The sequence below is a fragment of the Macrosteles quadrilineatus genome, unplaced genomic scaffold (assembly GCF_028750875.1).
Source record: "Macrosteles quadrilineatus isolate MER2022 unplaced genomic scaffold, UCM_ALF_1.0 Scaffold_2__2_contigs__length_208266976, whole genome shotgun sequence".
NCBI classification, from domain to species: Eukaryota; Metazoa; Arthropoda; class Insecta; order Hemiptera; family Cicadellidae; genus Macrosteles; species Macrosteles quadrilineatus.
This window is the reverse complement of record NW_026542595.1, coordinates 70,424,209-70,443,174: the sequence shown is the minus strand read 5'-3', so window position 1 is coordinate 70,443,174 and position 18,966 is coordinate 70,424,209. Positions and strand designations below refer to the sequence as shown.

General features: G+C 38.0%; 3 protein-coding genes across 3 annotated transcripts; all 3 read right to left on the bottom strand.

Moving 5' to 3' along the window:
- Positions 1-4,487: 4,487 nt before the first annotated feature.
- On the bottom strand, positions 4,488-6,599 carry LOC128984404 (ATP-dependent DNA helicase pif1-like). Its single transcript, XM_054403721.1, has one exon. The coding sequence runs from the start codon at positions 6,597-6,599 to the stop codon at positions 4,488-4,490; it is 2,112 nt and encodes a 703-aa protein (XP_054259696.1).
- A 72-nt stretch (positions 6,600-6,671) lies between these two features.
- On the bottom strand, positions 6,672-8,114 carry LOC128984403 (uncharacterized). Its single transcript, XM_054403720.1, has one exon. The coding sequence runs from the start codon at positions 8,112-8,114 to the stop codon at positions 6,672-6,674; it is 1,443 nt and encodes a 480-aa protein (XP_054259695.1).
- A 3,740-nt stretch (positions 8,115-11,854) lies between these two features.
- Positions 11,855-18,884, bottom strand: LOC128984402 (uncharacterized protein CG45076-like). The gene is made up of 2 exons (XM_054403719.1): positions 18,773-18,884; positions 11,855-13,356 (listed from the first exon to the last, which is right to left on the bottom strand). The coding sequence occupies exons 1-2, from the start codon at positions 18,882-18,884 to the stop codon at positions 11,855-11,857; spliced, it is 1,614 nt and encodes a 537-aa protein (XP_054259694.1).
- Between the last annotated feature and the right edge of the window lie 82 nt (positions 18,885-18,966).

Genomic DNA, 18,966 nt, shown 5'->3' with positions numbered 1-18,966 from the left:
GACAAGTGAGGAGGTGGAGGCAGTGCCTCGAAACTGGATAATTAAACATGAGGACAATCTCATGTGTTTGTGGCCACCTCCCAAAGTCCTCAAGCTGACTGACCTAATTGCGAGGGAAGTGGACATTAGTGAACTTGATGGGACAACAAAATACAGCATTCGTATTCTTGGTGAAAACTATGGTGAGATTTGATAGGCTACTTAGGCTAAGTTAGTGTATTCCTTAGACTTGACTTGAAAAACAACCCTAGGCCGTCCTTTTACATAGGCCTAGGCCTAACTTAACCTTACTAACCTGCGAGTACTATAAACTTTTTAAGGGCCTAACTTACTAGCCTATTTTTATTTTATTAAGTTATGGCACTAGGCATTTGAAAGCTTATTGCATGGGCTAGCTTATCAAGTTTTGGCTACAGGCCTTTATTGATGTGAGGTTTTTTAGGTTCACTTAAAAAACAGTTGTAAATCTCAGGGGCATATGCACTGTCCATTCTTTTTAAGGTGGATGTTTGTTTATGAGCTAGCCTACGGTAGCCTAGCCTACTAAAGTTAACCACCTCAAGCTAAGTGTTAAGGGATTTTTTTGGAAAACAAACCTTGCTACGGAGACGTTTTTTAGATACCGTTAACTTAGTATATATTGTTAACCTAGTAGTGCGGTGCAATTAGACCTAAACCGGGACATCAAAAAAAAAAGTTTCAAACCAGCCAAATTGTTGAATACACATCCCTCAATATTTAAAAAAGTTACACTGATTTGAGTGTCGGATTTGGGGGGGGAGGGGATGAAAATGGGGTGAAAATAGGACTTTTTTACTTTTTTTTCAAATACCTAAAAAACGGTGAGTTTTACTTAAAATACAATGAATTACAAAAATAATCTACATTAAATTTCGAACAAAATGATATTATACAATACCTATCTACTATGAACGGTTCAGGAAATATTGGGGGGTAAATGTGATTTTTTCACTGTACTACAGTAGTTCAGGAGATATAGGTTGCTTGGATCTTAATAAAAGGTTAATTAAGTGATATAAAGCTATTTAAACTTTTATATACGTCTACCGATAATAAATTAGCCATTGTATATATTTCAGAAACCTTTGCTCAGGCAAGACGAAAATGCATCAAAGCTCAAAAAGAGTCAGAACTTGATAGTTGTGGAGAAAGTGAAGCGGAAAGAGCTACAAGGAAACGGTTTCCAAAAACCTCGTTTTCTCCATCAAATTCACCAAAAAAAAGAAAGATTTCAGACATCTCAAAATTAGATTCGCCGAACGGTCCTCTACTTCCACCCCCAACATTTGTTTCCACCAGAAATCATTCCAAAATCCACCATAATGATTGTTCAAGTAGTCCTAGGCCTACAACACATAAACAAGAAACAAGTCAAGTGAAACGTACACATAAGTTGTCTACTTTGGATGAAGGTAAATTTTGCTTAAAATTTTCATTGATGAATTTAACCAATGATTTCATTTTACCTTAATATCATGTATTGAGGTTATATCCTTGTTTCATACACACCTAATCTGTTGTTGGCTTTGCAAATTGTTCATTTAAATAGGACAAATTTACATTTTATCGATGTAATTTTCCAACGCAATTATTGACCAACAATTTATTAGTGTGTCATCAAATAGCAAACTTGGTGAACCCAAACTCCAATTAACTTGTACCTTACCTAATTAATAATATCCCTTCCCTCTTCTCTCTATAGGGCTTTCATTTCTTTTAACCAAAGTTAGGTATTGGGTGGAATTTTAAGTGTACCGGTAAGCTTTAATCTAATGCATAAAATTCAACATTTTTTGGTGCTTTTATTTTTTACTTTAGGTTTTAAATTTTGACATTATTTTGATTGTAGTATTGATTACTTGGTTCCAAGGTCTAATATATATCTACATAACTTATGTAGTGTTTTGTACAAAAGGCTTCCATTTATAATAAATGGCCATGCAGGTTTATAGTGTATGTTTAAAAATTTGGTTTAGGTAGTGATTTTGCAGCAACCAACTTGTTTCATAGAATGCTGCAGCTGCCTTGCTATTGTAGGCTAATAGGGTGCCCTGGATGCTGGTTTCCGGACTTGTATAGGCCTATGTAAAATAATTTTTTTCAATTTGAAAGTGTGATTTATCTGAAGTTAACTTTAGGTAGGTACCGGTACTGCCAAAGACAGGTTTTGACCTTCGTGATGAGTTATATTGTGAAGGTTAGAGCGTTGACTTTGGTATGGGGCACACATGCTCGATTTTCGTTTTTCAAGGGTTTTGCCTTTACAAATAGCTGATGAGAAGCCTAAATATCTACAGTCAGGTAAAAAATGGCTACTAATATTGAAGAATTGCTAAAACAAAGCACTGAAATTCAGAAAAACCTGACATCTATACTTTCTAAAACTCAATGAGGAGGCTGAGCCTTTTGACGATTACTTAGATAGGCTCACTTGTTTTCTTAATCTACAAAATGTTCCAGATTCCAAGAAGGTTAATACACTAATTACAGTGCTTAGCCCTAAGTTGAATTCTCTGTTAAAAAAAACTTGCTTCACCCAACTACATACAAAGAAAAATCGTTTACTGAGCTAACTGAACTTTTGAGGGCTCACTTAAATCCGAAGCCTTAAATCATCCCAAGTAGGTATGAATTCCTTAACAGTAAACAATTAGAAGGGGAAACCATTAGTCAGTACGTAGCTGAACTTAGAAAGTTGGTGGTACCATGCCAGTACTCAAGCACTATGCTTAGAGATGTGTTTGTTAGCGGATTACAGTCCAAGGGAATGCTAGACAGGTTATTTGAGGAGGATGATCCAGATTTTACCAAAACTGTTGAAATAGCCTTAGCTCTGGAGCGTGCTACGTTGGGGGCTAGTGAAATTTTACATAAACCTGTTTTTTTGTCAAAGCAAGTAGATAAGTTACAACTGGACTTCAACAAGAGAGGAGGTAAGCCCAGCTATAATTAAAATAGAAGCGGGCAGAAGCAGAACAACAATCAACCGAGGTCTTGTGTGCCTAATACAGGTCAGTCTAACGTCAAATGCATGAGGTGTGCAAAAATGGGCAACAAGGCTCCAGAATGTTTTTCAAAAAACTTGATTTGTGTTTGTGTGAAAATGCAACTAACTACAAGTAAGTCAAGCCCAAGTAAGCCTATTCAAAATAAACAAAAGCCCCAAGAGCTCCACCACCTTTGTGTGGAAGAAACTTTGCCTTTATACCAAGTCACTCAGATGCAAGGCCTCCAATCTTACTCGATGTACTTATCGATGGAGTTCCCTTGTCTTTTGAGTTAGATACCGGAAGTGCAGCCTCAGTAGTTAGTTTGGACAATTTTCAGTCTGTGACGTCCCGCAGCATACAACCTACCAACGTCCAATTTAATAGTTACAACAATAATATTATAGTGCCCATAGGTGAGGCCACAGTAGAAGTAGAAGTTAATAATCAAAAGAAATTGCTTAAGCTATACATAGTTTCTGAAAACCGTTCATCCATCTTTGGCAAGAGATTGGTTATTTCAATTCCATCTTGATTGGAGCAGCATCAAACCTAGTAGGCCTATAAAATCTCTTGAAGTCTCTACAAGGAATTTAAATGTATGGATCAAACCTAACCTAACCAAGCTACTCACCAAATATAAAGAAGTCTCTGACAAGAATGTAGGTACCATAAACAATTTTGTGTGCGATCTGAAATCGAAACCAAATGCTGTGCCATGCTTTTCCAAAGCTCGTGTAGTACCTTTAACTTTACAGAACCAAGTAGAGTTAGAACTTGCTCGTTTGGAGCGTGAAGGGATCATACAACCTGTCGACACCTCAGAATGGGCTACACCGATTGTCCCTGTTGTTAAACCTAACGAAACTATCCGCATTTGCGCAGATTATTCTGGTACCGTAAATAAACAAATTGAAGTACCACAACATCCTCTACCTAGATACGAAGATGTTTTTTCTAAACTCAGTGGGGGCTTACATTTCGCTACGCTGGATATTCTTTCCGCCTTTCTACATATGCCTCTGTCTGAGCAAACTTCGAAAATCCTAACTATCAATACACACAAGGGATTGTACCGCTGTCTTAGGCTTATGGCTTATGTCTTAGACGAGTAGCCAACCACATCCACCTGAATCACCTATCTCAGCGGCTCCCCTCAACCCTCAGCTGATTGAATCATTGCCAGTGAAATTTGTGTGTGATGTGAATAAGGGCAATAATGTGATTACATCAAGCTCTGTGAGTAATATAAATAACTAGCTGCTATACCCGTGCTTCGCAACGGGGTGAAAATTAAGTGTGGAAGAACGTTGTACCCTTAGTATAAAAAAATCATCATTGATACTTAAAACTATCTCATAAATTTTAGACAAACAAAAAAATATAAACCAACTTTTAGATAAAATAATAAACAAAAAAGTAAACCTTTACCAATAGTTTTATCTTTATTAAAATAATATTTTCAGTCAAATGCTTATCTTAGAGCACGTTTTTGTATACAATGTTTGTGACTTTTTCTAGTGATGTTAAAATGAAAAGGTTTTTACCACTGGAGACACGGGAGCACGCCACATACAACTGACCGTGACTAAAGCACTGGTTTTCCAAATGAAGTCCCGCCACCTTCATTGTTTGCCCTTGAGATTTATTAATTGACATAGCAAAAGCTACTCTTATTGGGAACTGAAGCCTTTTAAAATTGAATGGTAGGTCTGTAGGTATGATCGGGATTCTAGGAATAATGACATCTTCGCCTTTAGCGTAGCCTGTAATTATTGTGGCCTGAACAATGTTGCGTCTGATGCTTTTTATAACTAACCTTGTTCCATTGCACAACTTCGGTGCATCTAAATTTCGCATTAGCATGACAGGCACACCAACTTTAAGACAAAGTTCATGGGGTGGAACTCCAGAAAGTTCCAAAGAATTGAGGAACTCCTTTGGATAATTTACAGCTTGTTCTTCATCCATAATTGTGTCTATTGAGTTAAAAGTGGTGGTTTCACCAGGTAGAGATGTAAGGATTTTGTTATTTATTCTGTTAACCGCGTCATTTTTTGGACAAAGTATAGCTCTTTCGCATAGCCAGTCACTTGAACTGTAATTAACTGCAATGTTTGGAAACACTGATGAAATAAGGTCCTCAGTAGAAGAAACAAAATTGCAAAACTTGTTAGGTAGGTTGATCATCTGATGAACATCTGAAGGTACTCTTCCTTCGCCTATTGTCAAAAGATCATGAGCAAACTGTCCTGAGTCAACGTCGTTAAATAGGTGCACTCTCATGTTCTGGGTTAGGTGTAGTTTGGTAACATGACTCCAAAGGATAAAAGTTTTGAGGCATGCGTTGATCTCATCTGCAGGAGTCCCTTTTTGTACGACTGGTAAAGTTTGTCTGAAGTCTCCGGCTAAGAGCACTACCAAGCCACCCATCAATAGACTGTTCCCCCTGACATCCTGCAATAATCGATTTAAAGCCTCTAGAGCTCGCTTGTGGGACATTGTGCACTCGTCCCAGACCAGAAGTTTGCACTGACGAAGTAAAGCTGCCCGCTCCGAGTCCTTGCTGATATTGCATGTGGCACTTTCTGTGCTTGTCAAGTTTAAGGGAAGTTTAAAAACGGAATGTGCTGTCCTACCTCCCGGTAAAAGAGTGGCGGCAATACCTGAAGATGCAACCGCCATAGCAATATCGTTTTCTTTCCGAATATGTGCGAGCAAAAGTTTCATAACAAACGTCTTCCCAGTACCACCAGGAGCGTCCAGAAAAAAAACTGCACTTTCCTGGTTGATTATTTTTGTAAGAACTATGTCTACGACATTTCGTTGTTCAGGAAGTAGCTTCGGTGTCATTTCTTGGACATACTGTGCAAGCTCATCAGGGTTATAAGACCTTTCACGGAGTACTTCTGTGTTGGCTTCCAAATTTAAATGAGGTCTTGGTAAACCGAAAGCGCTAAGATCCTTTCCACAAATAGACAAAATTCTCTGTTGAAGATCTTTGAGAGCTTCGTTAATGATTAGGTCATTTACCTCCAATTGAGGAACTGCAACTCTGTGTCTGTGGAGTATGTCTTCAGACATGCCACTCTTATACTTTTCCCATAAATGTAAAGGGTTTAGAAGCCCACATGAACTAATGAGAATGGCAAACAATTGGCGTATGAGTGGCGCTGACTTAACTAAGGCAGCTTCCTGCATTGTGGAATCCCAGTGATTTTCGTCTTCTAAAAGACCGAGAGATTGACAGGCTTCCTTATAAGTTGCATATATGACATTTTCAACGGTCCTCAGGTCTTGGAAGGATGTCGGACCACGCACCTTGTGCAAAAGCATTCGCAAACAAAAGCATTCAAGGTTGTTAGGGTGGATGTTGTAAACACGACCCAGAGCATCGCTGTACTTTATACCTGGATTGTTTTCAACAGGAACGCCCAATAGTCGACGCCGGAACTCTTTTCTAGTGGCATTCCATGTGTAGTAGTGAGGCACTTCACAATATAAGAGTGTTTTGGCAAATGGATCATTTTGACATAGCTTGAAGAAAGCAGTTAAAGTAGAGTTTGGAGGGTTTTGGATTATTTCGTGCATGTTTCGGTCAGTGAAGTAAACACGTTGGCCATTTTCTAGATGAACACTTAAGTGTGTCACTGTTGGGTACCTCTAGTGAAGGTGAAAACTAAATATCCTCCAGAAAGCTTCATTACTGCTGACATACCGACCCGACTGATACATCTCAACCTCGTCAAGGCGGTTATGTTGGTTCACTTCGCCTTGAAGTACAAATACTGCTTGATCACTGCCTTTGTTAATGTATTTGCATATATACTTTATCGATTTAACTGAACTACAAATTTCGACATTTATGTGAGCATTAAATAACTTGCTTAGTAGTGGGCTGTAAGGAACAATCCATGTGTTATCAATTTGTACAGGATTGTTACCAGTGGCTGTCATGTTGATATGAGCAATTCTGCCACCGTCATCAGGGCTGCGTCTTCTGTACAGTGGATAACCATTCTCGTTAGTCTGAGTCTCTTTAATAGGAGATTTTGGATACCCTTTTGTACACTTTCCATGTTTCATGCATGGGGAGTTAGGATTGAGGTTACAACATGGACCATGCACCATGTTCTTTATAACAATGTCGTATAGAAGGGGATCGACAGTGTTGTCAGGAATTTCTGCTTTTATGATGTCATCAATTTTGTTGGGTTGGATTTGTTCGGACAGCCAAATCAGAACGTGAATGTGAGGTAAACCGCGTTTCTGCCACTCCACAGTGTACATCCAGCACCTTACAGAACCAAATATTTCACCTTTGGTGATAACGGCAATAAACTTTATGATTTTTTGTCGAAAAACTCGAGCAACTACATCGTGTCTGCCTGTTGCTTTTTGTCCTGGAAACAATTCTGAGGTAATCTCTTCCCATTTAGGATTGCAGGTCATTGTGATGAACAAATCTGGTCTCCCATAATGTCTTACATAGGCCAACGCATCCTGAGCATGTTCGTGCATATAACGTGGACTGCCGGTAAACGTTGATGGCAGAATGACTACTTGACCAAGGTTGTTAGGGTTCGTAGTACCGTCAACAGCAATTGCGTCTTGGAGATGGATGTAGTTTTCTGCCCTAAGTTTTCCTTGATTTTTTTTAATGAAATGAAGTCTTTCTGACTCAATTTTAACGAACATGTCGACAACGAATTGATTCAACAGTTGTTTGTACAGATGAATGGAGAAGCTACCATTCCTAACCATAAGATGAAAACAATAAAACTGGAGGGAAGTTATCTTTTTGTTGTAAACAGGTTGATTGTTGGCCGGATTATTTGGTGGAATGCAAAAATGGTATCCTTCTTGGCCTTTCCAGAATATCAAAGGATACTGCAGAGCATCGTAAAACCTGTGTGTTTCCGCCACCCTAACCAGAGTCTCGTCGCGCCGTCGAAGAACAATGTCACGTGTTTCAAACTCATTGCCAACAATGACAGCAGCTATTTCATTAGTTGTGGGTGCATTGAAGCGTCTTTCATGCTCTCCAGGGGGCCGACGGTCGGCACGAATGATCACCTTTAGTTCATCTGCTGGCCACTGATCCATTGCTAACTTAAATGTACGGATGAGTTGGTTGTTTTCATGAAGCATCTGTTGTAAAGTGTTCACTGTATTCCGATTTAAACCTTGGATGTTGTCACAACGTCTACACCTTTTCCACATTTATTTGAGAAGTTATTAATTGTATTTGAGATTAATTACTTGTATTTGAGAAAATATCAAATGTAAATTAGATTAGTCAGTTGAATTTGATCAAACAACAAATGTAGTTGAGAATAATCAATTGTATTTGAGAAAAAAGTTTAATTTCATTTCAGAAAGGGTGATTTGAATTTGAGAAGTTGTCAATTGTATTATTTGAGAAAATTATCCAAATTAAAATCAGCTGTGCTTTGTTAATTGCTATGGTTACTACAATGTTATTTGTTTACTTGCAGTGTGAGGTTTTGTTGTTGTGTTGGAAGACTTAAATGATACTTTTTTAATACTTTTCGATAATGCAAATAACCTTTTCTTAATTTGAAATGAAAGTGACCAACTGACATTTTCTGAAGTACAAGTGTAGTGTAAATTTGTTAAATATTAGACATGGAGCTCAAAAACAACTGTGGTATTTGCCAATCCAGCATGTTGAGAAAACCCGTAATAAGAATTTTGCCCTGTAGACATTTGCTACATCAGATTTGTTTGGAAAACCAGCGTGAATTGCAGGTGTTCAATGCAGAACAATGTCCTATTTGCCGTCAAGATATTGATATGGTGGAACACATAGTTAGAAAATTATACCAAAAACATTCAAACCAAGACCGGCTAAGAATTGTCTCAACTGCCAACAGAGGTGAAGATTGGGTAGCGTTAAGCTCTCAATTAAATGTCCCCTACAAAACAGCATACCGGTGGGTCAGGTCGGGAGATAATGCACCTCTACCCAAGGGGGAAAAGAAGCCGAAAGTGTTAATAGATGAAGAAATAGATGAGATTTAAACCTGGACAGAGAACGATTGTGGTCTTACATTAAAACAAATTCAAAGTAAGGTTTAGAATTATTTTCAAAAAATTGTTTCCATTTTAACAATTGGAAACTACCTTGAAGGTAGGGTAATGACTTTTAAGCAGGTCCATAAAGAACCGGTTACAATGAACTCAATCCACAACAAGGCTAGACGAGCCGACTATGTTCGCACTTTAAACAAACTTATTCAACAAGGGAAGCAAATTGTTTGGATCGATGAGACCAATTTCAATATGTTCTGTAGACGCAAAAGAGGACGAGCTAAAGCTGGAAACAGAGCAGTTCAAAAGCTACCAGCAAGCAAAGGACCTAATGTCCATTTAATTTGTGCGATTTCGGCTGCAGGCTTATTTGCTATGGATCGAAGAAGAGGGTCATTCACTAACGAATCAGCAAATGAATGGGTTGAAGAAACCTTAATGCAAAGATGGCAAGACATTGGCAATCGGCTTGAGGACCTGGTAGTTGTTGTCGACAATGCTCCGTGCCACAGCCGGCTAGAAGCAGTTCATGACGGGACTCCAGCAACGCTACTTGAGGTTAGCTCCTTATTCACCAATGCTGAATCCCGTGGAAACCATATGGTCGAAGGTGAAGGCTTTCGTAAAAGCAAACCTTAGAGTTCCACAAGTTCAACCACCCGGCGTTGGAGAGCAAAGGCTCGCCTACTTAGAAAATGTGATTGATCAAGCAAAAAACACTATTGTTGACGGTGATTGTGCACTAGCTGTCCAACACACTACGACCTTTCATCCTGCAGCCTTAGCAATGGAAGACATGGAAGTAGGGAAGTAAAAAAGGTTGGGAGGTTTCTTAAATTGATTTAAAAGAAGATTTGCAGAGTTTAAATTGAGCCTCCGTTTTATGGCTTGTTTGTTGTGACCTTTTTTAATAGTGACCTTTTTTAATAGTGACCTTTTTTAATTGTGACCTATCCTCAGTGCGTACTAATTTATACTTAAAGTATACCTACATAATTTAGGGTGTATAAATTGTTAATGCATGCCTACTGTAAATACTGTGATATGACGAATTATAAGAACTATTTATTTATGTTAATGTACAGAGAGTATTTATAATGTTGAGGATGTGTTATGTTGAATTTTTGTTTCTCACTATCATAAGTTCTCAAATTAATACATTTAAATTTTTTTTTAATATTTGAGTTTTTTCTAAGTAGGCCTAAATAAATATTAAAAAAAAAATATTTTTTTTTTTTCAGAAATTATTGTAGTATTAAACAGTTAGGGGCCTATTGGGTTTATCAAAATAAAGCTGCTTATCTCACGAGGAATGTGAAAGAGTATTATTATATGTATTTTTTTAGAAAAATGCAGGTATTTAAAAGGTACAAAATATTCCAAAGAAATTGCCCCTATTTTGAAAAGTATTTAATACAGGAGAGCTTTGAAATTATCTATAATATGACATGCCATGTTTTTATTTATTATTGTGAGATTCAAACCTTTGATATGATATATTCTGTATTCAAAAATCAATAAATATATTAATAATATTGCTTGGGGTTGGTTTAGTGGAAAAAACCATTTAATCATTGTATGACAAACAGTCACTGTCCAAAATCTGGAATCCTTTTATGAATGCATGACCTTGCAAGATTCGTCCCTGTAGCCTATAATACCAGAAAATGGTTAATTTCATATCACAATCATTGTTTTTAGTGCTTTTAGTGAATTTCCCTATAGGGAAGTAGCTATTACTGTGGGTCTCATGGTAAGACCTAGGCCCGGGACCAATTTACTTTTTCATTTTGTCCCCAATGTTTTTCTAGCATTGTACTTATGGAGAATATTGTAAAATGTTGTATTTGGCTTGTTTATGGATATATTTTGACCAAACTTAGCAGATTCTTTTTATTTTTTACTAAGCTATTAATATTTTAATAAAAAAAAACACACTTTATTAGTTTCCCTATATCAGTAAACCTAGGTACTCGTTAAACACAAATGTTAATTTAATAGATTAATTGAAAATCAAACCAGGCAAATGGAAATTTGCATAGTAGGCAGGTTTGCTGCAGCGAGGGTATTAATATTACATTTTATTATTTTAATATTGTAGAAATTGGCAACTTCTTCAATTGTATTTAGGAGAAATATCCATCAGCTGAATTTTGAGTTTCTCATTATCAAATCACAAGTTCTCAAATACATTTAACAATTTCTTAAATAGAATTCACTGCTCTCAAATTCATTTGATGTCTTCTCAAATACAACTGACTGTTCTCAAATTTAATTGATGTTTTCTCAAATACATTTAACTAATCTCAAATACAATTGATATGTTCTCAATTAAACATAACTGTTTCTCAAATAAAACTGGAAAAGGTGTAGATAATTCTTGATTATTGTCGCCCATAAAATATACCTGAAGGAAACTGTGCTCACATTTTCTGTCGGTAAAATTGAACCAATACGGTGGTATATTTGTCCTTGCACAGTAAATGTGGTAGGATAATTATGGGAAATAACCTGACCACTTGTTCCAAACGATGTCATTTGATAACATGTGTTGTATTGACGCACTTTCTTTAAAAACTCTCTAGAAGTGGGGGATTCCCCAGCAAGAAGGGATTTTAGTGGCTCAGGGGGCTCTTCAAGCACTGGAAGTTTTACTTTTCCCATAGAGCAACAGATCCCAGGGCTTTCACTTTTCCACCTAAACGCACCACAATGCCTGCAAATGTTGGTCATGCCACCAATCATTAAAAGTCCATGATTGTTATAAGGCATAATTGGATCGTAGTTAAAAGCTATACCCCTAACTGATCCCATGTCATACGCATGAAATTCGCTCTTTCATCCCTTCTTTGTCTTAAAAGATTTTCACGATCTTGTGGTGTATGGCTTAATCTTTGGTTAAAACGTCTTTCATTGTCATTAGTTAGACGGGCCTCGCGCTGATCAGGAGTTTCCTCAGCACGTGAAGCAGCCGCTCTCTCCGTATTTGCAGATAGACGCGCCTCACGCTGAGCCGGGGTTTCTTCAGCACGTGAAGCAGCCACTCTCTCCGCATTTGCAGCTAGACGCGCCTCACGCTGAGCCGGGGTTTCTTCAGCACGTGAAGCAGCCGCTCTCTCCACATTTGCAGCTAGACGCGCCTCACGCTGAGCCGGGGTTTCTTCAGCACGTGAAGCAGCCGCTCTCTCCACATTTGCAGCTAGACGCGCCTCACGCTGAGCCGGGGTTTCTTCAGCACGTGAAGCAGCCGCTCTCTCCGCATTTGCAGCTAGACGCGCCTCACGCTGAGCCGGGGTTTCTTCAGCACGTGAAGCAGTCGCTCTCTCCGCCTTTGCAGCTAGACGCGCCTCACGCTGAGCCGGGGTTTCTTCAGCACGTGAAGCAGTCGCTCTCTCCGCATTTGCAGCTAGACGCGCCTCACGCTGAGCCGGGGTTTCTTCAGTACGTGAAGCAGCCGCTCTCTCCACATTTGCAGCTAGACGCGCCTCACGCTGAGCCGGGGTTTCTTCAGCACGTGAAGCAGCCGCTCTCTCCGTATTTGCAGCTAGACGCGCCTCACGCTGAGCCGGGGTTTCTTCAGCACGTGAAGCAGCCGCTCTCTCCGTATTTGCAGCTAGACGCGCCTCACGCTGAGCCGGGGTTTCTTCAGCACGTGAAGCAGCCGCTCTCTCCGCATTTGCAGCTAGACGAGCCTCACGCTGAGCCGGTGTTTCTTCAGCACGTGAAGCAGCCGCTCTCTCCGCATTTGCAGCTAGACGAGCCTCACGCTGAGCCGGGGTTTCTTCAGCACGTGAAGCAGCCGCTCTCTCCGCATTTGCAGCTAGACGAGCCTCACGCTGAGCCGGTGTTTCTTCAGCACGTGAAGCAGCCGCTCTCTCCGCCTTTGCAGCTAGACGCGCCTCACGCTGAGCCGGGGTTTCTTCAGCACGTGAAGCAGCCGCTCTCTCCGCATTTGCAGCTAGACGAGCCTCACGCTGAGCCGGTGTTTCTTCAGCACGTGAAGCAGCCGCTCTCTCCACATTTGCAGCTAGACGCGCCTCACGCTGAGCCGGGGTTTCTTCAGCACGTGAAGCAGCCGCTCTCTCCGTATTTGCAGCTAGACGCGCCTCACGCTGAGCCGGGGTTTCTTCAGCACGTGAAGCAGCCGCTCTCTCCGCATTTGCAGCTAGACGAGCCTCACGCTGAGCCGGTGTTTCTTCAGCACGTGAAGCAGCCGCTCTCTCCGCATTTGCAGCTAGACGAGCCTCGCGCTGAGCCGGGGTTTCTTCATCACGCAACTGGGCACTTACTCTGGCTTTTTTTATTTTTGGGAGAGGTTACTTTTTCTATTTGGCATTTAATCAATACTTTCAAGCACATTTGATTTCAGCTCAAATAAAGTTATTCAAATACAAACTGAATGAACACTCACTATTGAATATTTTTAATGTTTTGAAATTATAACATCAGTTTCATCAATGCTTGTAAATACAAATAAAGTAAGACAATAAAAAACATCTGATACACAAATAGACCAAAAATACCTAAGTCTGACTGCTATTAGGCTACTGTCAAATTGCAATATCTACAGCTGCTTACAAATTTTTACAATTCAGTATTTGATTGTTTACATCCTTATAAAATGTAAACATGGAAGCTAAGGACGTACACGGGGCGTAGCCCGAGGGGATTTTAAGGAAGTGAATAGGCTTATATGTTTCCCAGGTTCAAGATCTACCTCTGAGTGAAATTTCAACCCAGTTGGTTCAGTATTTTTCGAGTTTACTTTTCCCATACACACATACAGCAACCACCTCTTTTTTATAATAGTATAGATTCACCCTTAAATGTTACTGAAAGTATATGTGTAAATCTGAATCATGCTAGTGACCCTTCTGCCTCACCTTTTTTAGTATTAAAAAAGTAGTTTCAACAACAAAAAATAAAATAAATAAGATTAAAGTCTTCCACCAAAACATTCAACATTTGAGCTCTAGAATTGATATCTTAGAAATTACAATTGATGAAATTTGTCCACACATAATAATTTTAACAGAACACGATTTTAAAAACAATGAGATGTCAAGAATAAACATAAAAAAACTATCAAATTAATGCTTTCCACTCCAGGCAAAATACAAATAAAGGTGGGGTTCTAATCTTATCGTCCAGGTCTTACCATGAGTACTACGGTAATAGCTTATTCCCTATATGGGAAATTCGCTAAAACAATAATAAAAATTGGGCTACTAAAGACATCAGAAGTACAAATAATCAAATTGTTCAATTAACAAGAGAAATTAGAAGAACTAGGAATTAGTTATCAAAATTATGTAAAAAATTGAAATGTAACCTCAAGCATATGTTAGTAAAATCAAAAAGGGAACATTTTGAGAAGAAAATTAATAACTCAAATAATGTACCCACAAAGCCGTCCCACAAGGTTCAATATTAGGTCCTCTGTTATTTTTATGTTATATGAAAAACATGGAAAATGCCTTGTTATTCCAACCTAATTCAAAATTAATTTATATGCCGATGATTCAAACTTGAAATTATCATCAGAGACTTTGGAAGAAGCTGAAGTAAATTGTAAACTAGAATTAGAAAACATCAATAAATTTCTCAAGGATAATAATTTATTTTTGAATGTAGGAAAAACTAATTGTATTAATTTTAAAACAAAACAAAACAGAAATAAGAGAAAACCAGTGATATATTTGAATTATCAGCATATTATAACAAAACCAAATGCTCAGTTTCTTGGCTTAACTATTGATCAGCATCTAGATTGGAATAACCATGTGGACAAAATTTTACCAAAAATTAGTTCTGGAATATTTGCTTTGAGGAAAATGTCTTTTTATTGTAATATTGAAACAATGCGTAAAATCTATTTTGCATACATACATTCCCATATTGCTTTTGGGATTTGTTTATTTGGAGCAACTTAAAAAATTAATCTTGAAAATATATTAAAAAAACAAGAATATGCAATTAGAATAATGCTAAAACTACAGCGTGATGCCTCTGTGAAAAAACACTTCGTTGAACTCAATATTTTGACAGTCTACGGACAGTATATTTTTGACTGCATTTTAATGGGAATTAAGAAAGCTGATTCTCGTCCTTCAGATTATATTTCAACCCTTCATAAATACAATACTCGACATAAAGACTCAATAATAACATATAAACATCAAACAAAATGTTTTGAAAAGAAACCTTCCTACATCGGTCAAAGATATTTAAATACAATTCCAAAAGAAATTAAAAAAGAAAGTAATAACAACAAATTTAAAAAAAAGATTAAAAGAATATCTTATTAAAATAGCTCCGTATTCTTTTGAAGATTTTTTCCACCCATCACAGTCATAATGAATACATAAACACTTTTTCAGTCTCCTGCATAGAGTGGATGAGATTGTCACTTAGGCTAGTTTGAGTTGTTGTACAACCTGACACTATTCGATGAATATATTGTACAAAATAATGAATAAAGAAGTTTGAATTGAATATGTATGGTGTAAGTGCGGCCCCACCCACTTGGCAAAAATACATTGAGAGTGTGCTTGCCGGCATCCAAAATTGTACTGTAGTCCATGATGACATAATTCTCAAGGCTAAGATGGATGAAGAACATTTAAATGTTTTACGTCAAGTACTAGAAAAGCTCAAATCTTGCGGGTTACATCTTAATATTAAGTGCAAGTTTTTTCAAGAGGAGGTGACATACTTAGGCCACAAAATCAATGCTTCTGGTATTTCAAAAACTCAAGAAAAGGTTCAAGCCGTGCTTAACTTTCAACCCCCCACTACAGTTAAGGAAGTTAAGTCCTTCTTGGGCATGGTATCTTTTTACGGAAGGTTTTTCCCAAACTTATCTACGCTAGCCAATCCATTATACAACCTACCAAGAAAAAACGTCCCTTTTAAATGGTCTAAAGAATGTGAAAATAGCTTCCAAGATATAAAGGAAGAAATTGTATCTGATCGCATCTTGGTTCATTATGACCCAATGCTTCACACTTTTGGTTTGCCATGTAGAGCAAGTGGATATTCACGGAAACAAGAAGAATGACGTAAAACCCATTAAACGTCTACAGTAGTGCAAGTTTTCACAACTGGAGACACTACGGGAGGTCATTCCAGGGAAGTAGTTAAGTGTTTGGAAAGTGTTGGTCTTGATCCTGATGGCATGTTGGGCCAAAGTATGGACGGTGCTGGCAATATGAGGGGAAAACACATTAGTGTGAAAACCTTCCTAGAAAAATACTTTCCAAAATACTTTAAGAACCAGGTTCTAAGATAGTTCACTATGACGAGAAAAATATGACAGATGGTCCGAGAAGAAAAAAGTTATAGTTAGAAGAGGTACACGTCATCCTGAGCAAATCGTTGATTCTTCAAAGGCAAGTACATCTGTAATATTTTCAGGGAGGGCAGTGAATCTCTACGACTAGTGGATTAAGAATGGTCCTAGGGGATCTGTTTATAATAAGTCAAAGAGTGGGTGGTTCACGCTTAAAACTTTTGAGGACTGGCTCCAAAAAAGCCATTCCATACTTCAAAAAGTATGAAAATATGCTGTTAAGGTAATAATAGGAGACAAACTAGCAAGCCACGTTTCACTAGATATTATTAACGAATGCTAGTAATTATTAACTAGCATATTATTCACTAGATATTATTAACGAATGCTAGATGAACAACATTAAGCATGTGCCTCTGCCACCAAATAGTACTCATTTTACTCATCCTCTTGATGTGGTTTTTAGGCCACTTAAAATAAAGTGGTGCCAAACATTAAGTGAATGGAAAGAAGAGTCGTAGTGCAATACCTAAGGATAGTTTTCCAAGACTATTGAAGAAGTGTATTGATGATATGGGTGAAGAAAACATTGCAAAAAACTTGATAAGTAGTTGTAGGTGTACAACCGGATTATATGATGGAAGACAACTCAATTAATGACCCTGCAGAGTAACAGCCAAGCACCAAGTAAAACCACCAAGCAAGAGTATCAAATCAAGCTTCAAATAAAGTCCGTGTTTAAAAAAGAGCCAGAAAGGACAGTTCTGATTCTATTGACAATGATGAATTATACTCACTGCTGGATTCAGATGCTGAACTTGTTTTAAGTGACTTCCTAACGACAATTTTGAAGAACCCGAACCTAAGAATGTCTACAAGAAGGCCAAGAGGACCATAGTGAACGTGAAAGAGATGGTAAACCAGATATATTTGCAATTGTTGAATTGTTATTTGATGAGGGGACCAAAAAACAAGCAGTAAAGCAGTTTTATGCAAAAGTGATAAATGGGTACATCACCGAGATTAAACTAAGTGTCAATTATTTTAAGGAAAATATGAAGACAGCTGGCAATGGTTTTGTGTTTCCTTAATGATGAAATGTAGGTAATTATATCACAAATTGTCAAGGTTGTTCAGCCTACGGATGTAAAGAGTGGACACTACAATTTTTTGTATGAGTTAAATTGATAATTCAGTCTTCAAAATCCTTAAAACATATAAAATGTCAGTAAATGAGGTTTTTCCATTAAATTCACTTTTTAAATATGGCTATTGTTTATTTTAGTCTTTTATTTTAAAACTAAATTCTTTTCTGAAATGCTTAAATAAACGAAATCACGTACTGCTGCAGTATGATCAAAGTGATAAGGAAAGAGCTGTAGAGGCAGATGGGGAGATTAGTAAGAAGCTAGCAGCTAAGGCTGCGTTTACATTGGAGGCACGCTTGGGCAAGTAAAATGGTGGCGCACGCTTGGCCAAGCTTGCCCTTTGAAACAAAATTGTAGCAGATTACTGGAAACCGGTGGTGACTTGACCAGTGGTGGTTACAGTGCTCGCCACTAGCAAGCGCACGCTGGGACAAGCTTGCGCTTCTCAAATCACGAAACAAAAATATTTGTTTCTACAAGCAAGCGTGCCTCAGTTTGTTGTGGTTCACCGACACAGTAGCATCGTTTGTGTCTGTTGGTAAAGTGTTTATAGTTGTTCAGCATGGATACGGAGGTGTTGATTGATGCTGTTCGTGCAAGAAGACCAATTATATAGGATTAATTAGTTTCAGGCTACAACCAGGGGTTCCCATCGCCTAATTAATGATTGTAATTCATGTATTTTTCACATAAAGTATGTATTTTTCACATTTTCTTATCATAAAGAAAAATAATTTCAATTACTTTATGACTTGCAATGCAATTATCTGTCAAAATTAAATTCTTTTCTCCTAAACTTAATTGCCTTCATTGTGTACTACAATAGACCCTACCGATAAGGTAAATAATTCATTAACAATAATGGTAGCACAAGTGTAAATATATTTGATTAAATTACGCAAGTCGTAGGCTTATTTGAATTGTTAGCAATAACTACTACAATAATACTGTACATATAATGCCCTTTCAATTACCTTAACGTAACCATCAGCTTTTCTTCGGGAGAGATACACTTCCTGAAGTTGGAATGCTTTTCAATATTTGGTGTTATTCTCTCTAAAATGTAGTAAAATGTTTCTGACATCATTCTAAAATATTAATAAAACTTATCTGACTGTTGCAGAAGATCAGCAAAAACCCGGGCATACTCCCTTCCTTCTTCTCGATCCATAAAAAAATAATTTACCCATTCCCCCCTTACTCGTTCAGAGTCTAATAATAATAAAAACTTTAAAACTCCATTCTCTAGCACAATATTTTCATCGTCTGACATGTCAATTTTGACTGTACTGTCCTGTTGAGACTAGGGGCACTTGCGCTTGGTTGCTCGTAGTATAACCACAACGTCGGGCACGGCACGCTTGCGCAAGCGTGCGCTACCATTTTACTTGCCCAAGCGTGCTTCCAATGTAAACGCAGCCTAAGACATTTAATGTACCTCGTACATCTCTAGTAAGAAATGTAA

What these genes read in the sequence shown, in the direction of transcription:
- LOC128984402 (XM_054403719.1), bottom strand. Translation starts at nt 18,884, where the DNA reads ATGGTAGCGCACGCTTGCGCAAGCGTGCCGTGCCCGACGTTGTGGTTA. An exon ending in AGTACAGTCAAAATTGACAT is followed by an intron (nt 13,357 to 18,772) that starts GTCAGACGATGA and finishes AAATAAAAAAAG; the next exon opens with CCAGAGTAAGTGCCCAGTTG.
- LOC128984403 (XM_054403720.1), bottom strand. Translation starts at nt 8,114, where the DNA reads ATGGATCAGTGGCCAGCAGATGAACTAAAGGTGATCATTCGTGCCGAC.
- LOC128984404 (XM_054403721.1), bottom strand. Translation starts at nt 6,599, where the DNA reads ATGCACGAAATAATCCAAAACCCTCCAAACTCTACTTTAACTGCTTTC.